The sequence below is a fragment of the Cucumis melo genome, chromosome 2, assembly GCF_025177605.1.
Source record: "Cucumis melo cultivar AY chromosome 2, USDA_Cmelo_AY_1.0, whole genome shotgun sequence".
NCBI lineage: Eukaryota > Viridiplantae > Streptophyta > Magnoliopsida > Cucurbitales > Cucurbitaceae > Cucumis > Cucumis melo.
This window is the reverse complement of record NC_066858.1, coordinates 22,574,238-22,595,783: the sequence shown is the minus strand read 5'-3', so window position 1 is coordinate 22,595,783 and position 21,546 is coordinate 22,574,238. Positions and strand designations below refer to the sequence as shown.

The 21,546-nt window shown below is 28.4% G+C and overlaps 2 protein-coding genes across 2 annotated transcripts; both read left to right on the top strand.

Annotated features, from left to right (window-relative positions):
* Nucleotides 1-8,463: 8,463 nt before the first annotated feature.
* Nucleotides 8,464-10,463, top strand: LOC103494228 (probable WRKY transcription factor 11). The gene is made up of 3 exons (XM_008455324.3): nucleotides 8,464-9,506; nucleotides 9,590-9,715; nucleotides 9,918-10,463. The coding sequence occupies exons 1-3, from the start codon at nucleotides 8,938-8,940 to the stop codon at nucleotides 10,072-10,074; spliced, it is 852 nt and encodes a 283-aa protein (XP_008453546.1). The 5' UTR covers nucleotides 8,464-8,937; the 3' UTR covers nucleotides 10,075-10,463.
* Nucleotides 10,464-20,100: 9,637 nt separating this feature from the next.
* LOC103494229 (uncharacterized) lies at nucleotides 20,101-21,053 on the top strand. The gene is made up of 2 exons (XM_008455325.3): nucleotides 20,101-20,581; nucleotides 20,689-21,053. Exons 1-2 carry the CDS (start codon nucleotides 20,392-20,394, stop codon nucleotides 20,808-20,810), a joined length of 312 nt encoding a protein of 103 aa, XP_008453547.1. The 5' UTR covers nucleotides 20,101-20,391; the 3' UTR covers nucleotides 20,811-21,053.
* The last annotated feature ends 493 nt before the right edge of the window (nucleotides 21,054-21,546 follow it).

The window sequence follows — 21,546 nt, the reverse complement described above, 5'->3', positions numbered from 1 at the left end:
AAAATTAGGGATTTTTCTTTTTTAATTCAAGTCAGATTTAAATTTTAATTAATTCCAATGGAAATTAAAATCATGGAAAATATAATTTAATTCTTTTTGTCATAAGTTCTGGATTAGTTTTTTTTAAATGCTCAAGTTTTGTTTTTGAATATTTTAATTATTCGTTAAAATTTTAAAAATGTTTTATTTCACATTTTCACAGTATTTAAATTTAGGAATTTTTTTAAAAATAGAACAAAGTACGAAAATATTTATACTATATAAAACAATTTTTAAAAAGAAAAAAACCCACGAGTCCACTATATGAAATAACCAAAATATCCAACAATTAATCAATCACATACTTGTGAAAAAAATGATTTTGTACCCAGTCTTAGTGATTTCGTACCCAACTTAAACGATCTCGTAGTAAGTCTAAACGATCTTGTACGATTGAACCAATTCTAAACGATTTTGTACCCTTCTACCTAGTTTAAACGATCCCGTAGTAAGTCTAAACTATCTCGTAGCAAGTTTAAACGATCTTGTACCCTTGTACAAAATATAAAAAATCTTGTACCCTTCTACCGAGTCTAAACAATCTCATAGTAAATCTAAACGAACTTGAAACTAGTCTAAACGATTTGATCTTGTACCAAGAAGAAAAGGAAAAGAAGATGAGAAACGATGAAAAAGAAGTAATTTTGGAAGAGGAAACAAAGAAATTGATAAATATTTACCTAAATAACCATAATATTGTAAAATGAAAAATAAGTAATAGTATGAAAAAATTAATAATATAAAGAGGAGATGAATAAATCGTAAAGAAGAAGTAGAAAAAGAAGTGAAAAATGGTAAACATTATTCAAGGACAAACCTGAAATTTTTGAAAATATCGTGAACTTTTTATTTTGTTACACGGCCCATAAATATTTGGGTTGTTTGTTATATTTATGAAAATTAACCTTAAATTTATTTACTCAAATTAAAAATATTTTTTTTGGGCAAATTTAAAAATTAAAAAAAAAAAAAAAGAAAGAAAAGATTTTAATATTATAGAATAGTTAGTAATAAGAAAAGTGAAGCAAGATTTTGGTTCATTTGAAAAGAGGTTCTTGCTTTTAAAAGAAATTTTAATTAAAAGCAAAGTAGATAATAGATTTGAGCATTTTGTAGGTAAGGACACTTTGTTAGGTAAAATTCAATCATATACCTTCCATTCATTTAAATATTTTTGTAGGTATATACTTTTTTGTATATACAACATAAACACACCATTAATTCATTTTTAAATCCTATTCACCTATTAATTATTTTTGAAAAAATACAAAAAATAAAAATAAATAACTTTATTGATAATAATTCACCTATTAACTTATTATATTATTATTATTTAGTTTTTTTTTTCTTTTTCGATATGAATAACAAACGGAGAGGGCAACGCCCAAGGTTTTGGGCCTTGATGAATCTGGGCCCATAGATTTAATGAAGTCCAAAGGCCCATAGATTTAATGAAGTCCAAAGGCCCATTAGAGTTAGGACAGTAAAAAGACCCTTTTTTTTTTAAGAAATTAGTTTCAAAGTAAAATTACTTATTTTTTAAAGTGAAATTACTTTAAAAAGGCTTTTTTTTTTTTAAGAAAATAGCAAGAGGACACATATAAATGAAATGCCAAAAATTCACTCTCTCAATATATATAAAAGAGATTGGCTTAATTAAATTTAAATAGCACAAATAGAAAGATGAAACAACGATAAAAATACTTAAGAACTAAACCTCACTACAAGAAATCGGGCTTTTTCCGACGTCGAAAAAGACGTCGACATAAAAGACGTCGGGAATAAGAGGTTCTCCCAGCGCATAAAGTAAGACGTCAGGAGAAAAAGTTATTCTCGACGCATAAAGTAAGACGTCGGGAATAAGAGGTTTTCCCGACGCACAATTCATGCGTCGGGCACAAGACGTCGAGAAATAAGGGATATTTCCGACACCGACCTAACGCGTCGGGAAAGGCCGTCGCAAAATAAAGGGTATTCCCGACACCGGCCTAACGCGTCGAAAAAGGCCTAGGTATTCCTGACGTCATAAGTAGTGTGTCGGGAAAAGCCTCACGTGGAAAATAAGGGGTATTCCCAAGGCCTAGGTTTTTCCGACGCATGGTTTTTCCGACGTCGTAAGTAGTGCGTCGGGAGATCCCATGAATATTTATTTCGTTTCTGTTTTACACAGAACTGAAAACGAAAAGGAAAGGATTCGAAGAAGAGTGAAACATTCGTCGTCGTTCGTAGCTCGCCGCCATCCGTTCCATCGTCATTGTTGTCCCTCGTCGCGGCCGCAACTTCAGCTTCAGTCTTCCTCCATCCGTAGCTCGCCGCCAACATTCTCTTTGGTATCTTTCAAGTTCTTTTCTCTCCATTCTCACTTTTTCAGGATCCCATTTGTCACCCTGTAGCTAAGTCAGTCAATGACTTTCTAAACAAATATATCTTAAATGAATATATTTTTTTATTAAAACAACTTTCATTGAATGAATATGTGTGCGTCTGTGCATCATAGGGTTAGCCTAACAGTGGACAAACAAGAAAAATCTCAAGTTTAACGAACCTTTTCAAGTGCTTTTTCTCAAGCTTTCAGTATAGTGTCAGCAAAACGGTTCCTTAACAAAGCTGCACGATAAAGCCTGTCGAGGGATCCTTTACCGATGTATTTTTCACTTCCCCCGACATTTTTCGGCGTCGAAAAAATCTCGATTTCTTGTAATACCTTCTCCCAAAATGCGGAGGAGAACCAATCGAAAATCACATAAACATCTCTTCCAACCTCTTCAAAGTGAGGTTAACAAAACAACGTTTCCAACACACCCATACATAGAAGCTGCTCTAGTACAACAGTAGACGACACCAATTGGTAGAGCGCAAACACCAACTGAACCAAAAATATAATTAAACAAGGATCGAAACAAAATATGTATTTAGATAAGGATTATTAAGAAAAAATCTTTTGATTAGAAATATTATACCAACTAATATGTCAAAAACATAGCATAATTCATTGAATTAGGATCATAACAACATTAAGTTGAAAATTTGGAAATTAAAAGTCAAAATTATTCTAAAAGAAGAAAAAAATTGTCAAAATATTTGAATAATAATTTCTAATAGAATCATTTGTTGATAAACATGAAAGTTAAAAAACTTAGACTTTTCATAGAATCAAAAGTTTGGAATTTTCCTTTTCCATAAAGTAATGAAATTAGAACTTCTTCTTCTTTTTTTTTTTTCTTTTCTATTTAAACATGATTATTCGATAATTGACTTTTTAACAACATCAAATATGCTTTAAGGATTTAAACTAAGAACGTTAAGTTTATTAATGGAGAATAATATAAATTTTTTATAGCATACTTTGATTTAGATATTAGCACTATATATTATTCTTTTTATTTTTTAAACTTAGGATCGATTTTTGTTAATTCTATATCGTTTTCTTCCTTAATAATTCATATGGATTAGATTCTCTTTGTAATAGGAAATATATTTTGTTTCCATCTAACACTGTCAATTTCCACCCAATATTGTCCAAGTATATATTCATGTCATTCTTGAAAAAGAAAAAAAAAACCCTATAAGATGTTATTTCTTTATTATTGCTTTAAATTTTGAATAATACGCGTGTTTACTCTTTAAAATTTTAAAATAAATTTATATAGTGTTCGACAATTAGATTTAAAATGTTTATAAGTAAATTTTTTAAAGGTTATAAATAATTTATAAATATAACAAAATATCATAATCTATCCGTGATAAATCAAGATAGACTACTGTATGTATCTATTATAGAGACTAAGATAGACATGTGTCTATCTTAATCTATAATAGTCTATCATAGATGACAAATTATAAACTACGATAGATTGTGATTCACTTTTATATATTTGAAAATAACCCTATTTTATACTATTTTTCCGACTTTCAATAACAATTGGGAACAACCACCAAATTGTTTGTCTTGGTAACGATTTTTGTTCGTCGTCTTATATGTTATAATTACATAAAGCTACGAAAAACCTCCATTAAAAGATGTATGTTTTTTTCTTTTCGAAATCGAAAATAGATATTGTAAAAGGTAAAACGTCATTATTTACAAGAATGTCAATGACATCTAAAACTTAGATGTAGTTGTAGTGTTAAAAGACTTTTAAGGCTATTTAAATTCTAGGGACTATAAAGAAAACTACATGTTTTTATAAACTCACAAAGCCCTAAAACACTTCTTCCATTATTCAATCTCACAACTAATTAAGACAGTCTATTATGATTATTATGTTTAAGTTGAAATTAATGTGAGGGAAAACGAATAAGTTGACTTTTGTAAATAAAAATAGATTAGGAAAACCTAATTAGATAACAATATTGTCAACTAAGACTTTAATAATTTAAAACCTAATTCAGACCTAAAGATATATATGGATGGACAGCAAAAAATGTTTGATCAAAATAATAATATATATATATATATATAATAAATTCTTAATTTATTTTATATGTTTATATATTTGAAGAAAAACAAATGCGGAAAAGTTAGAAATATCTGGTCTAGGGTTTTGTTTGTGTCAACGCCTTTGAGTTGCTCCATCCCATGTGTGCTTTTTAATTAAAAACTTTATTCTAAAATTTTAACATATGGTTTTAATTCATTCACTTGTCAACCAAAAATGGAGTAGGTCAACAGTTTCACCTAAATCGGCCGCCCCCCCTCCCTATCTTTTTACCTTAATTCAACTTTAGATTTCAATCACGTTATTTTTTATATATGGTCGTCTACACTCACTCGTTCTAATTTTTAAAATAATTGTTATGGTTGATGATAACTTTTATCCATTTTAATGTAATGAGTTTTTACTTCTTGGTATCTATATCAATTTAAATCTTAAACTTTCGGGATTTTATTAATTTAAATCTCAAATTAATAATTTAATAATTGTATCAATTTCAAGCCCTAATCTTTTTCTAGTAGTATCATTTTAGACCTTGAACTTATATGGATGTACCAATTTGAATAAACTCCTCGTTATGTTTTTTTCTTGACACATTTATAAAATTTCAGGGTTTAAATTAGTACACGTAAGAAAATTTTAAATTGATACAATTATTAATTAGTTTAAGGTTTAAATTGATAGAACTTTAAAAGTTTGGGGCTTAAATTGATACAACCCTAAAGTGATATTTGTCCTAATAATAAAATTAAGTTATGGTATTTAATAAAATAAATAAATAAAAATTTTAAATATAATAAAAAAAAAAGAAACTATTTACAAAATTTATCAAATTATCTGTATTCTATTTAATTTTTTCTTTCTATAAGCAAAATATAACAATTTCTTATAAATAACAAAATAATAATATTATTATATGAAACAATCTTTTATAATAAAATATATTTAAAATAGTATATTAGTACAATTTTTTTCTAGAAAAAATAATTGTAGTATTTTCCAAATAAAATACATCTAAGTGTATGAAAATTTAAATCTCTTACCTTAGGAAAAAAAAAAGAATTGAAGATAAAATATAAAAGGGATGCGATTTCAAGAAGGGTTTAAAATTTATAGATTTACTATCTACTTAAAAAATAATATTTAAAATTTTCTTTCTTTTATAATTATCTTATATATGTAAAAAATCTGATTGTACGTGCACTTCGTCTATTTTTATAAGGAAAATTATTGACTCTACAAACATCTAAATGTCAAAGAAACACGTAAAAAATTAACAGAGATATTTACTATTCTCTTATAATTTTTTTATAAAAAAACTAAATTCTTTAAATTTGAATTCTTACATCAACTTAGTATTTTTTTTTTATTATTAGTACCATGAAGGAAAAATAATTTAATGTGTTTAGTAGATAAATCTTAGATTGAGTTGGTATGATGTGACAAATGGTCAAATAAACTGATGAATAGATTATATGAACGTTCGGCCACATAGTGTTCATAATAAAAATTAAATCAAAGAATGATTTTACCTAAGTTTTTAATTATAACCCAAACTTGAAAGAATTGAAGAACTAAATCAAAGTTATACAAAACATGTAGAAGGTTATATTATTAAATTCTTAATTGATGTATTTTAATTTATTAAATTGGTGATTTCTTTTTATAGTGAAATTTTCTGTTTTAATTTAATTTTCTATTAAAAATGCATGTAATTCGAGCAAAATTGAAAATCCAAAAAGCTTTAAATTTAATAATAAATGAATTAAGAAATCAAACCTAAAAACTATATCAATTCCTCTTAAATGTATTAAATTCATATCTTCATAATCAATTTGACCAAACACAATTGGTAATTTACACATAGTGTTTGTTAACTTTCCTATGTAATTATTTATTTTGAGATAATTAACAAAAAAAAAACTAAAAAAAAAAACCACTTGGTTTATTAATAAATTTAATTAAGTAACTTTTGATTCTAATTAGTTAAGAAATGAATAAACAATTTACATTGACTTTAGAACAAAGATCTAGTTTTTGAAAGAAGAGATTTTTTGTTTGGTAAAATAAAAGGAATTCAAAACACACAATAATAATTTTAACCCAAATTGATTGTCTTTTTCATTTGAGCTGTTTTTCTTTTTTCCTTTTCCATATAAAATAGTTTGATTTTGTTTGGCATTTGGCAAATTGTGATTTATATAATATAAAGTTTGATTTTTATTTTAGTTTCTTGGTGGTTTCCTATAGTGCTTCTATGGACCTTATTTTAATTTTTCTTGGAACAAAGTGCTCTATGGACTTAATGATTAAGAATATGTGCATGCCATGTAAAGACACACTTTTTTATGCAAAATGCACTATTACTCTTTCTTTTTTTGATTTATATATCTCATCCCCACTTGCATTCTCCAATGCTAATAAATAAATATAAAACATAAAGATTTTTCAAAATATCACATTTTTATGTATATTAAATTTTGAGTTTGGTTTCAATTTATTTAAAATCTTACCATTTAAGATAGAGATTAGAATAGATTTTTAAGTTTTTAATTTTTAATCTTTGACCTTTCAATTAAAATAATTAATTAAGTTGTATTTTTTTTTTTTTCATTTCTCTATACTAATTCTAAATATTTATATTACAATTATCTTAAATATAATTAATAAACATTGACGTCAATACTAAAACAAATTATTTTGTAAAAATTGAAGTTAAAAATATAGATATTGAAAAAATTTTAAAGATTAAATTAAAAAAATAAATTATAATAATCTATAATACAAGACTAAATTGAAATCAAACTCAAAATTAAAAATAAAAATAATTACATTGTCAAACATAGAAGCCATAAAATCCACACCCAAAATCTAAAATAATAAAAGTTAATTTTGGAGTGAGTATTTATCTATAAATAATAATGTTTCTTTCTTTTCTTTTCTTCTTTTTAAGAATTGAATAGTAGTGATGATTATAAAGCTTTCAAAATATCTAAAAAATGTAATTTAATGTATAAATCAGGGAGAAAAAGTAAAAATAAAAATTGGTATTTTCTTTTATATGATATTTACTGTGAGTCATTTTTAAAAATAGTAAAATAAATTAAAATATTTACAAAACATAATAAAATTTTAAATTATATCGACATCAATGACCAATACTAACAAATATTAATAAACTTCTTTTATGAGTGATACTGATAGATATGGATAATAATTTTTATATATGGTTTTAATTTTTTTTATGGCTTGAATATAATTTGATGAACAATAATAATATTTGAAATGGTTAAAATTGAATTCCTATTTTAGAGGATGGTCGGAAGGATTTTACTTCCAAAAATACAAAATTTTCATTTACTTTTTCTTTTCTTTTTTTTTTTTTTTTACTTTTTCCATTTATTTGAGAGTCAAAACTTCAACTTCGTCTAGAAGAAAATTAAAAAAAAAAAAAAGAAGAAGAAGAAGAAGAATCAAACCTAGGAAAATTAATTAAGCAAAAAAAAAAAAAATATATATATATATATTAAAAATAAGAAGAAAAAAAGAAAGAAAGAAAGAAAGAAAAGGCTCGACTTTTGGGAAATTGTCAATGTTGACCAAAGAGAAAAGGAGAAGTTTCGATGGGTTAGGGCCTGCAGTTGCATACCTTGACTTGGAATCTTTCGGATTTAATAATAATAATTATTATTATCTAATTTAAAATCAGAAACATAAATTTGAAAAATATATTAATTGAATTTGCCTTTAGGAAAGAAAGAAATAGCAATTAATTAAAAGAAAAAAAAAAAAAAAAAAAAAGAGGGGAGTTGACTTTTGGATGTCCAATGTTTCTTTGTAGACAAGTTTTATTGGTTTTTCTTACCTGCTTTTGCCTTTGTTGGGAACCACCCACTACCACCACAACCTCCTATACTATGCCTCCACTTTTCTTTTCTTTTTTTCTTCTTTCTCTCTTTTTCGGAATTTTTTAAGTCCTACTTTCATAATTGTCCCAATACTCTACACTTCCCTACATAGAGTTATTACTATTTTTCTTCTTAATTTTACCTCTTTTTTTTTGGCGAAAATTCAATCAAGAAAATTAATTGTCTAGATCAATTAATATTGTTAGGGGTGCGATCTTGTTCGTGTTTATTATCTTTTTGTTTAATTTTTGGTTAGCTTCTTTCGTTTTATTATATTAATGTAATCTATCAAATAAAGATGTCTAAGTTTGTATTGTTTATATTCTTTTATCTTCTCTGTCTTCCACTCCATGCAAGTAAACACAAACAAAATTTTCATTAAACTATTTGGAAAATAGAAAAAAGTTATTTAGGGAAGGCAATATGAGTTGACCAAAATTGCATTGACTTTCTTTTTTCCTTCACCACTCTGTTTTATAAAACCCTCCCTCCCTTTACTCTTCCTTCCCTAAATTACACTTCTCTCTCACATTCCAATCCTCTTCTCCAAATCCATGGCGGTCGATCTCGCAGCTTTTCCGACCATCTTCGACGATCAAACCGCCATTGAAGAAGCCGCCACCGCGGGCTTACAAAGCATGAACCATCTAATCCATCTCTTGTCCAAACAACAACAACAACAACAACAATACCACTCCGAATCTCCTAATAACATCGATCTCAATTCTTCTCTTCTCACCGATTTCACCGTCTCCAAATTCAAACGATTGATTTCCCTTTTAAACCGAACCGGCCACGCTCGGTTCCGCCGTGGACCTTCCGATTCTCCTAATCCCGTTCTGAATTCCCTCGATCCACCTCAGAAAACCCATTTCTCTAAACTTAATTTCTCCCCTGTTTCGAAAATCCCTGAGTCTAGAGATTCCACTACTACCTCTTCTTTTGTGTCTACGGTCACCGGCGACGGTAGTGTTTCTAACGGTAAGCTTGATCTATCGGTCTATACTACGCCGCCTGCCAACGGCGGTAAACCGCCGTTGGCGATGAAGAGGAAGTGTAATGATGTATCTGGATTTGGTTGTAAGGTTCCTAATTCGAAGCTATGTCACTGTGCAAAGCGAAGGTATTGATTGGGCATTCTTGATTTTTCTTTTTCGTTTGGGATTTGATTTGGGATTTCGTTAACTGATTTGAATTTGAATATAGGAAATCTGGAATGAAGAAAACTGTAAAGGTCCCGGCGATAAGTTCTAAGATCGCTGATATACCCTCCGATGAATACTCTTGGAGAAAGTACGGCCAAAAACCCATCAAAGGCTCACCTTATCCTAGGTAATTCTTCAATTTTAATATATATCTTAATTTGTCATTCATTTTGAAGTTAATTCCGAAAAGAATCGGTCAAATATGAATATTTTTGTAATTGATGAAATTGAAAGTAAAGGAAATTGGAATGGGTCAAAGTCAAAAGAGTGAGGATCATTTCAAAGAAAGAAAAGGAAATTAATTTATGTAATCGTTTTGAATTTGGCAGAGGGTATTATAGATGTAGCACCGTGAAAGGATGTCCGGCGAGAAAGAAGGTAGAAAGAGCTCGAGACGATCCGTCGATGCTCCTCGTAACCTACGAGGGCGATCACCGTCACCCGCACCCTATGGTCGCCGACGCCAGCGTGGGTGTCGTTTCCTAAAAGAGTTAGAAAAAAAAAGAAAAGAAAAAGTGTCGAGGAATCAAACGCTTTTACCGATTGGGCTGTAACGCTGTTTCTTGAAGATACCTGGTGACTCTAGAGTGAATTGTAAAGTCAAAACTAGCCTCGGAGTTCACGAAGCAATCGCGCTGGTCCAAGTCAAACCCTCGTTCGGAATCTCAACGAGGTGGAAGGGTATCGATGTAATTTTGTTAAATGTATTATATTATACTTTCTTTTTCTTTTTTTTTTTCTTTTTTTATTGAAAGCTAATTTGACCAAACAATATGGGGGGTCCCACATGGTTGGACTTTTTTTTCTTTTTTACTTTTATTTTTTTTATTTTTATTTATATTTAATAAAACACAAAAATGTTATACTTTTTAATATATTGATGGTTGGAAACTTTGGAAATTCCATAATAATGGCTTTATATTATTTTTCCCCCAACTATTCGACTTCTTTTCTTTTCTAAACAGTAAATCAGTCATTAGCAGCAAAAGAAAAATACAAATTTACTTGCATGTTGCATGCATCTTTATATATATATATATATATATATATATATATATATGTAACCAATAGCATCTATCTTTTACAATAGTTCAATCACAAAGATGACACAACTACAACTATTTTTATAAAGAAAAAAAGTCGAATGACCATAATCTAATCTTGAGCTAATAGTATAAGTTTTATATCATTCTCAGTGAGCTATGCATATATTGACACAGTGAAATAAATTTTGGTAATTCAATAAATATAATATAAAAAAAAAAAAATTAAGTAGAGAGGCTTTGAAGCCAAATTGTAAGGAATAAAGTTTTTTCTTTTTCATAATTTTTTTTTTGTTATATAGGTAAACATAATTTAAGAAGGAAAATTAATTGTATTTGAGTAGTTTGATTCATCATTTACTTGGTAATGAACAAATTTTTACTTGGTGAAAAAATCCCACATCTCTCCACCTTTGGTTAATTACATCTTTATTTTGTTATATATTGATCATTTTTGAAGAACCCTAAGAGTAAGACCTTCAATATAACGTAACCCACTGTTTAATTTCAATATAAAATCATTCCAACAAATCTTTGAGATTAACTTACGAATACTAAAACAAAAAAAATCTATATGTCCACCCTTTATTCAATATATATTTGAATTTCAAAAGTATAAAAACATGTTTTTAAAACTTGTTTGTGTTTAAGAAAGATATAAAATCATGAAAAAAATAGATGTATATCCATTGAAATTGATTTTTTTTGTGTTTATAAATATTAATTTTAGATTTCGAATAATTTTCTAGACGCATACTTATTTTCTTAAGGGTTTTTCTCTTTTTAATCTTTTTTAACATTCTTTTTTCATCCATTGTTTCTATTTTTTTTCTCTAGCAAATACACGTTTGAGTTGAGTTAATTATGGGAGCAACTGACATACACAATTTAGCATCGAGGTCGCATCCATTTTTTCTTTCAAAATCATGAATTTCCCATGACACAACAACAATTAACATTTGGTCTTCATGATAAACACTCAGAAAGTCAATTCAAACACACACACTTAAATTTTCAGAAAAAAAACATAATCAAATATTAAAAGTGAAATTATTAGCAAACGTAATTAATCTCGAGTAACCGTTTACATTATATTCAAATTTGGTTATAGTACAAAATGTAAAAAAAAAAACAAACATAGGTAATATCTAAATTTATAATTAGAAAATTGATTTCTGATTTTTTAAAAGAAAAGAAAAGAAGGAGGTGATTTTGTTGATAATATTGTTTTGTGGGCCATCGGCAGATTCGTGGCTACATCCCAACAAAACCGTGTGGAATATTTCCTAAAGTTTTCATTGTTAGATTTAATTTGTCTTTTCCAGCATTGACTTTAATATGAATATGTATTTGTAGCTAACTAACAAACATAGAGGATGAAGGTAAATACGTACATAGGTATCATTTGGACATCATCAAAACAGAGACCAAGAACGCCTACTAACCATGCCTTCTTGGGCTTAAAAAAGTTATTGGGCCCATGATGAAGCTTTATACTGGCCCAATAACTTTTTTCTTTGGACTTTAAAACCTCCTACTTAATAGTTCGGCCCATGTTTGCAACATTAATTAAAGTAATCATAAAAAAAATCAGTTTAGCAAAATGACCCACACCCGACAAAAAGTTGATGTCATTTGATTAGTTCCATTAATTTTTGCTTTCAAAGTACTAATTATTTCGATTGATATATATAAAGAAATGATTAATAACATATTACCCGCCAAAATTTGAAATTAAAAAACCCCACTCACAACCATTACTCAATACAATCATTCATAATGTTCCTTTTCTATCTTTCTGTATAGACTAAGATGTCCAATCATAGGTAAGGATTAAGATATTAATGTCCATATTCATATCAAGATTTCATTTTTATGGATATATCGATTGATAATTAAGTTGTTTTTACTTTAAAACTTAGTCATCAATATTATTACTAGTAGTCGTATTTGCATTGAACAAAATAGATAACATTTTTTTTTTGTATGTTTTACGAGTATATGTAAAAGATGTTGGAATATCTATGGACATTTAACCTAATTAATATCGAGGTGAATATATCAACCTATCCATTGATATTTTCATGTAATTTGATCTTAAGTTATCAAATAGCAAACTTTATATATATATATATATATATATATATATATATAAACAAAAAAAATGTGTTGAATATTTGCGTTAGGGTTTTGATGAGTCAGTCTATTTTTTTTAGATGTTATATAGAAGAATATGAAAGAGCAATCTATTTTATGCATTAAAAATGACAAAAACAGAGTGGGAAACCCCATGTGAGGAGTTTTGGCTAAACAACAAACCCACCCAATTTTATTTTTCTTTTTAAATCATCACTTAAATAGGTAGAGATCTTAATGAAAAAAAAAACCCTATAGAAAAAAGAAGAAAAAAAAAAAAAAAAAAAGAAAAGAAGGAGCTTTAATTTTGAAATAGACAAGTTTTTCATAGGATGCTTTAAGGGTCTCCCTCAACACACTCTCTCTTCATACATCTTTCTATTCAACATAATGTTTGTCTATTAAAATTGTATATGATGTATTTGTGTACTTATATGTGTGTGTGTTTGTTTAATTTTTCCTCTATTTTTCTTTGGTTGGCCCACTAGGGTTTTATTTATTTATTTATATTCCCCTCTCATATTGTTATTATTGTTAATTTAATTAGTTTTTCTATCTCTTTCAATCACACATAGGATTCTTTATCTTTGAGAAAGACTTGAAGAAAAACACATTATTATCAATTAGGTTACTGTGTTGACATATTAATTACTTCTTCCCTTTAAATTACATTGGGACATAAAGATCAAGAAAAAAGAAAAGAAAATAAAAAAGCTTTAAGTCTTTTTGCTTCTCAAGATCTCAATTTGACTTGCTGTGAAAACTTTATAACTCAACTTTTAACCCTAATTTAAGTTATCAATGTCTATTATATACTTTTCTATGAGGTATGAGAAAACCCTAAGGTCATTATTTAGACAAAAGGAAGAGAGGTGGTTTTAGAGATGAAGATCTCAAAACATATATTTGGTTGGAGATAAAAAGAAAAGAAAAAACAACAACAACCTCAAACCTCAATCATGTAGGGTTTTTCTGCCACCAATAAAGGAGAAGTTATCGAGAGACATATTTATGGAACAATCGATAACTATTTGACTTTTGAAAATAGCATCTAATATTTTTTTTATCATCATTTTTTTCTATCGGTTTTATCCTTTAATATTTGAGTTCTTAGTCAAAATTTTAAAAAATACAAGCTTTTAGAATCTAACAATATATGGTTTTTTAATCCTTTTTTAAAAAAGTTAACTTTTTAGCCGACGATGACAAGAACTAGTTCTTAGAAAACTAGTAGAATAATGTCAAAAACAAAAAATCAAGGTCTCATTTGTTAAAATCTTGTTAGTTATTTCGGTTTTTAAAAATTAAGCCTATTTTCTTTCATTTTCTTACTATGGTTTGTGTCAATCTTAAGGAGAAGTGTCATATTCTTAGCCAAATTATAAGAACAAAAACAAAATTTTAAAAACGGCCTTTTTAAGATTTCAAATTTTGACTTCGTTTTTTGAAAACACGGATCAATAAAATGTAGATATCAAAGCAAGAAATTTAAAGGTGAAAGAGGTTTTTGTAGACTCAATTACCAAAAGTCAAAAACCAAATCGTTACCAAACAACGTCTAACCATTTTGTTTTTGGTTTTTGAAAACTAAATATGTATTTTCTCAATTTCTTACCATGACTTGCATTGTGTTTGATTAAGAAGTTGCATTCAATTGTCAAAAACAAAAACAAGTTTCTAAAAACTTGAAAACTAAAAAAGGAATCCAAAGATCTAATCTTAAAAAATCATATGGTTGCTAAACCGATCCAAATAATTACCAAATAAACGTGCTTTGCTTTTAAATTTTTTTAATTTTTAGTTTTTCAAAAACTTCCCTTGGATTCACAAGACATACCTCTATAGTATATATAGATAAAACATACAAAAATAAGTCATATAGTTACAAAATAGGACATAAGTTTCCAACTCTCATAAATGATGGGTATATATAGTACACACATATCTATGGTTTAAATTATTTTATTTTTTATTCTAAAGTCTAATATTCTTCTCATGAATCTAATGTGCATATGTCATCAAAACACTATGTGGGTTCATTTCATTTAGACTATAACTTAAAAGAAAAATGATAATAAATTGTGTAGTAATTTATTTAGACTTTTCTACTTTGTTTGTATACACACCTCCTCTTTTTCATATGAAAGCATGTTATCCTAAGGCAGCTTTTGTCTACAAAGTGTTTGCTTAATTATTAGATTAACTGAGTTGGATCTTAATTAATTAGGCAATAATCCCCTTTTTTAATTAAAGAAACCAACTACACTTTTAATTTAATTAATTTGTTTGTTTAAGACATTCTAAGCAAAGATCATCATCATCATCATCATCATCATCATCATGTGTTGTTCTTCCCATAGCTCCAGTGGTCCCTAATTTATAATTAAGTTCTCGTGATTTTTAAAAATTACATACTTAACAAGATCTCAAAATTATATAATTAACACTACCTAGTGTGTTTAAGATTAATCAAATTTAATTTTGACTAGCTAATTTTGTGATTTTTTCATACTTATTTTTTACTAGATGCTCTTCTAATTAAAAACATAACATTACATATATTGTCTTAATTAATTTGCATTATAATAAATTTCCACTAAACAATCAGTACCCCTTCTTGATTTATGGGTGGCCAAAGTAAGTTTATTTTGTTAACCACATTCCAAACTATTCCTTGTGGCATGGTTATAATTAAATGTTGTAGAGTGTGGTTGGATAGACTTTGTGAGTGGCTATGGTTCGACTCTACATGTAGCTTTGGAAATATGTGAAAAATGCAAAATGTTAAATGAATATAAACATATACACTACACGACGATACACTAATTAGTCATCTTAATTAATTTCGTACGTACATTAGTATTATTTGTCTCAAGTGATTGTGTGCAAGGTGGTTTTCACCTAAGTTGAGACCATGTGCTTGATGGCTATATATATCGTCGGACGAGTATTTTCATCTAACTTAAATTAGTTATTTCTTCTAACCTCACACAAATTAGGTCTTTAAATATATAATTAAGGTAGAGATATGACTACCTGTGATTAAACATTAAACAAGATATTTGTTTGTTTGGGGAATAAGAAAGAAATTATGGATGAATATAATGAAAATAAATAGTGAGAAATTGATAGATTTTGTTGAAGAAGAGAGAACGAGTTGCCAAATTGACCAAATGTGAGTTTGTGTATCTTGTTTTTCTTTTTTTCTTTCATTCACTTTTTGATCCCCTGAAAAGAGGAATAAAGCCAAAACATAACTAGAAAACAAAGAGGAGGGCATCTCTCCCACACCCATTACCCAATCTTCTACTTTTGAAGTGGACAAAATTCATCAACTTTTTACATAAATGAAAAAACAAATAATAAAGTTTGAGAAAAATAATAATAAATGTCTTAAAGAGTGAAGCCAAAGAGTAGGAAAATTAAATAAAAGTAGAGTGAAAAAGAAGGAAGTAGAAGATGGAATATGTACAATATAGATTTGTGTGTGTGTGTGTGTGTGTGTGTGTAAGTAAGTTAAAGTATAATGGAGACAAAGAAGATGAACAACCCCTTCATTTACTGTTTGTCAGTGAGTTTAAAGGCTGCTCTTTGGCCTTTGTTCCTTCCATACTATTTCATCTCCTCTTTAGCCTTCCACATCATATATCATTTCTCTTTTCTTCCCTTTGACTCTTTATTTCCTTTCCCCCTCTTTTCATCTTCAACCCTAGTTTCTACACTGAGAACTGTTTACCACAAAAATTGAAGCTAGATTGCTATTCAAAAAACCCTAACACTTCGAGATTAGTTAGAAGTTAAAGTTAGGTCATGTAATCACCTTTGAGCTTCTTTTCAACCTAATTGAAATATATCTCGATAGATCTAATGATTTATCTTTGTATCTTTTATATCTTGTGTTAAAAGATGATGACGTATGAGAATATTGCTAAATTATTATTATTATTTTCACTTTTAAGTAAGAAAAAAAAGTCAAGATACATTTAGTAACCTCACTTCCAAACAAAGAGTGATGTGTTTCTCTCCTAGGGTTAACCCCACTAAAATAAAAACAGTATTTGAATTGATGATAGTCCCCACCCCATGTTCTCTCCCTCACATATATCTCTATCTATTTCTCTCTCTCTCTTTCTTTCATCACCATTTCAGTTCCCCTTCTCATCAACTTTACCCATTATTATTATTATTCAATTTCCACTCAATATTTCTCCTCCAAACTTACAAATGGGTATGGAAATTCTAGATGAATTCTCTCCACTTACACCATTATCTTCCCTTCAATTCATCATCCCCAAACATAAAACAGAACAACAACAAGAAGATGATCAAGAAGAAGAATGTCTCACTCCCACCGCCGCCGCCGCCCGCCTGAAGCCCGCCATCATCTGTCCGCCGGCGCCAAAGAAACCTCGTCCTCCTCGAAGGAAATTGAACTTTCTACCACCTCCATTCTTTGAAGCTCCACAAGATCTCAATTCTGTCTATTTTCAGCTCCATATTCCTTCCAAGAAAATCAAACCCATTCACTAATTCTTGTTCTTTTTTCTTTAATAATTATTGATTTTAACATGGGTATGTGTATAACTGAACAAATTCATGAAAACCAACCATTGTATTTCTAATTCATTATCTCTTCCTCTCTCTATATATAATTTTATTCCCTTTAAAGTTTGTAAACTCTTTTTTTTTTTTTTTTTTTGGTCAAGACCATTTTTCTTCCCTTTGTGTTAATTTCAATGTAATTAAGACTATATATTTATGTAATTTGTCAAATCATATTCATATTTGCTTATGATCTATTGTGTGATTTTGTTTTTATTTTTCACATAATTCTTATAGATCCAAAGATTATTAGAAATTCTAATTAGTTCAATTATTGAATTATCTTTTAGCTAACTTTTTTTTCTTTCAAATAGTTGGAGTTAGAGATTCCAATTTTTAACCTCTTAATTGAAGATTATTATAAATTTTGGGTGAATTATTGAAGTTTATATGTTGAGTTAAGAGTTAGAGTTTTCTTAGGCTTTTAAAAAGGGTGTAGATCCATTTTTTTTACTCTTTTAACATTGATTAAAGGAAAAAGATAACTAAAACCAAGCTGGAAGTTGGGTGTGAGCATGTGAGGGTTAACTACTCATCTTCACTGTCAAAATTGACAAATATTTGAAAACAAATATATTATTACTATTTATAATAATTAAGTTTAAAGATTCTTTTTGTATTAATTTTTTTAAAAAAAACAAAAAGAGAGAGAACAATGAGATGTACAGGAAAAAACACAATTGGGATATATTTGGATACAAATTTAGAGAAAGAAAAGAAAAGAAAAAGGAACGATCAAATAATTACTATTCATGTTTTCTTCTTCTTCCTCAAATCTTGGGAGTGAAAGTTTCTGTGTAATTTATTTTGTATAATTGTGTTCCCCATGCCTATAATATTTTTTGGGATTTTGGTCTTTAGAATTATGAACTTAAAAATTAATAAATGTCATTTATAGTATTATTTTTCTAATATATTATCATTAATGTTTGAGTAATTCGATATGAAAACAATTCAACATACATAAGAGAATTAATAACTTAATTGTTTAAATGTTTTAGTGTTAATTAATTAAATTTATGCTATAACGACATATATATAACACTTGAAAAAATTGAAAAAGATTAAAAACTACTTCAAACTTTAGGATTTGTCCAAAGTGGGATTTTGGAAATCAAAGTCGTAATACAATGAAAGAGGAAATTGTTATTTAAGATTATTATTTAATACAAGGAAATTTCATAACTATTTAAGATTATTATTTCTCGAAGAAAAATAAGAAACAAAAATAAGAACTTGTTTCATAGATTATTATTGTACTATTTTCCTTATTATTTTTTTTTTTTGGTTTTCCTTTGTTTCATAATTTTAATGTAATTTAAGAGTTTAATTGCATTGGATCATAAATTCCACACAATGTTAGAAAATGAAAAGAACATCTAAATGGATAGAATCATTAGTAAAAAGTTATTATGAATAAAATTTCTAAAATTCAAAGGCTACAAATTAATAGTAGAAGACAGGTCAACCCCACCAGATTAATCAACAAACATATATACCTTATTTTCATAGAATATATATATATATTAGAATTAATTAATATCCGAAGGTATATATATACAAATATAAAGAATGAAAAAATGGGTACTTCTTAAAATATAATTGAACTAAAAATTGGAGAATAAATTTTTATATGTACGTATGTGAGTGAGATGTCAAATCAATGAAAAAAGTAGACAAGAAAACTCTGAATGACCAATACAATACAGATTGAAATGTGATAAGAAAGAAGTACTACCAAAATAATAATAATTATATAACTAAACTTTTGGAAAGAAAAATTATCCATTCAAAACAAATCCAACTTAAAGACAAAACATTTTGTTTACTTGTAATTGACTTATTCTTTTATCTTAGAGGAGGCATGGTCGTCTTTGGTATGACATATATTTTCCGACTAGTTATGCCATAGTAAAACCTCCACCAATCTTCTGTAGTTTCACAACTATAACGTTATGAGAGTACAAAAGAAATTTCAATTTTATTCTTCGACTTTCTAGTCTTCTTATAAAAGGTCGGTTTTTTCGACTAAAAACATGGTTATGGAAATTGCCAAAAGCTTATTTTGGTTAAGCATTTTGTTAGACTTGACCTAAACCAAGGTAGAGGTCAAACACATTGATTGATTTTGAACCTATTTTGGTCCTTAGGATGCTACTTAAGGCCCAAATCATATCATTCTCGCAGTCTTGTCCCTTGTGTTCTTTTTTATGTTGGTTATGTTGTGCTAATTTAAAATTACTCTTCACAAATGTTAGTTTATTTAAGGAAGTACTTACCATCAGATCAAAATTGTAAAAATCTTTAAAGTTTAGGAACTACTTAATGATAACCCAAAAGGTAAAGAAGAGGATAAGACGAGACTGAGAAAGAAGTTTAGGGTTGGGTTAGAAAGGTATAGGTTTGGGCCTGTTGAATTGTGGGCCTCTAAGGCTGGGTTAATCGATTGGGCTTCATTGACTTGGGGTGTTTTTCTCTTAGAAAATTATAGTTTGTTTATTATTGATATTTATTATTATTATTATTATTATTATTATTAATTTAAGATTGAATTGAAATGTAGAGGAACAAACTTTACAAACATATTGTAATATAATTTTGTTAATTAAAATGGAATTATGATCTTAAACTGGTTGATTAACGTTATCTGAATAAGACCTTTTCCACAGCAATCTATTGAACGGATCAAATATTAATTAAATAAAAACAAATGGATTATATCTTAAACTTCAATTAAATATTTCTTTGTTTGAATTTAATTAAATTATTCATTAATTAAGACTTAAATGTTTTTTAATTTCCTTACGCTGACGTGGAAGTTTTTTGCCTTTCTTCTCACTCCATCCTTCGCTCAGAGTCAAAAACAGGCGGAGAGCTTTTCCCTTCTCTTTGCTTCAAATACCAAATTTCCACCGTCGTCATCGCCCCCGCCCCCGCCTCCACCACCACCACTACCGTCTTCTTCACCAATCCGGCACTCTTTTTCTACAGATCGAACCTCCAACGCCTTCTTCTCCCAGAAATGGCGTATGTGGATCATGCGTTTTCCATAACAGACGAAGACATTATGATGGATTCTCCATTCACCGTCAATAATCGCCCTCCTATCAAAGAGATCGCTCTTGCCGTTTCTCTTCTCGTTTTCGGCATGATTGGAATCATCGTTGGTGCCTTCATGGCCAGTAATCGAGTCGGTGGTGATCGTGCTCACGGTACTTTTCTTTATCTTTTTTTTTTTTTTTTTTTTCCTGTTCTTGCTACAATTTTGCCCTAGTTCGTTCGAGGGTTAATTTTTGGTTTGTTCTTCAAAAATTTTCAGGAGTGTTTTTCTCGTTGTTGGGAGGTCTCTTGTTTATTCCAGGCTTCTATTACACAAGGATTGCGTATTATGCTTATAAGGGTTATAAGGGTTTCTCCTTTTCCAACATACCCCCTGTCTAAATTCTCAAAGTTCAACCAGTTCCTTACATTTGTACAGATTTTCTTCCACTCTTCCTTTTCTATGAAACTGTATCCGTTTACTATAGTTGAGGAGTGAAGAATTTATGTGGATTTGCATTGTGCATTATCAAGATAGTCCTTCTTCTGTTTCTTGAAGTTTTTCTTTGTAGTGGTCGGTGACATAGCCGTTTCAATGAATGAAGGCCTATACATAATATAATATACATAGTAAATTTCTGATCAGGTTTTTCTATCTCTATAATCTGAAATTTTCCTACTTTTTGCCCTAGTCTGTTAGTTTGTTGGTTTGAACACATAGTTTATGATGTATAGAAAACAATGAATTAAAAGAATTAAGTTAGCTTGCTAGATTCAAGTCGCTCCAGGACTTATCTAGCCCTAGGAGAGATACTAAGGAGGTTTTCAACTTTCTAAAGAATTAAGGAGGTCTTTATGGAAATTAGTTTCATACATTGACATCTGTCTTTTGGAAATTAGTTCATACGTTTGACATATAGCCTCTTGCTTATATCTTATATCATGACATACAAAATGTTGTGAATTTGTTGCACAACCCATGCTTGGCCTCTTGCAGTAGATGAATGAGTGAAGTGTTTTTTGTGTTTACTTTCTTGGTTGGTAAAGATGCTTTGTGGAGTGATATGTAGATGTGCTAGAAGACTATTGTTTTTGTGATAGGACTTGTCAGTGTGAAATGAATTTTTAAGGTATTGGT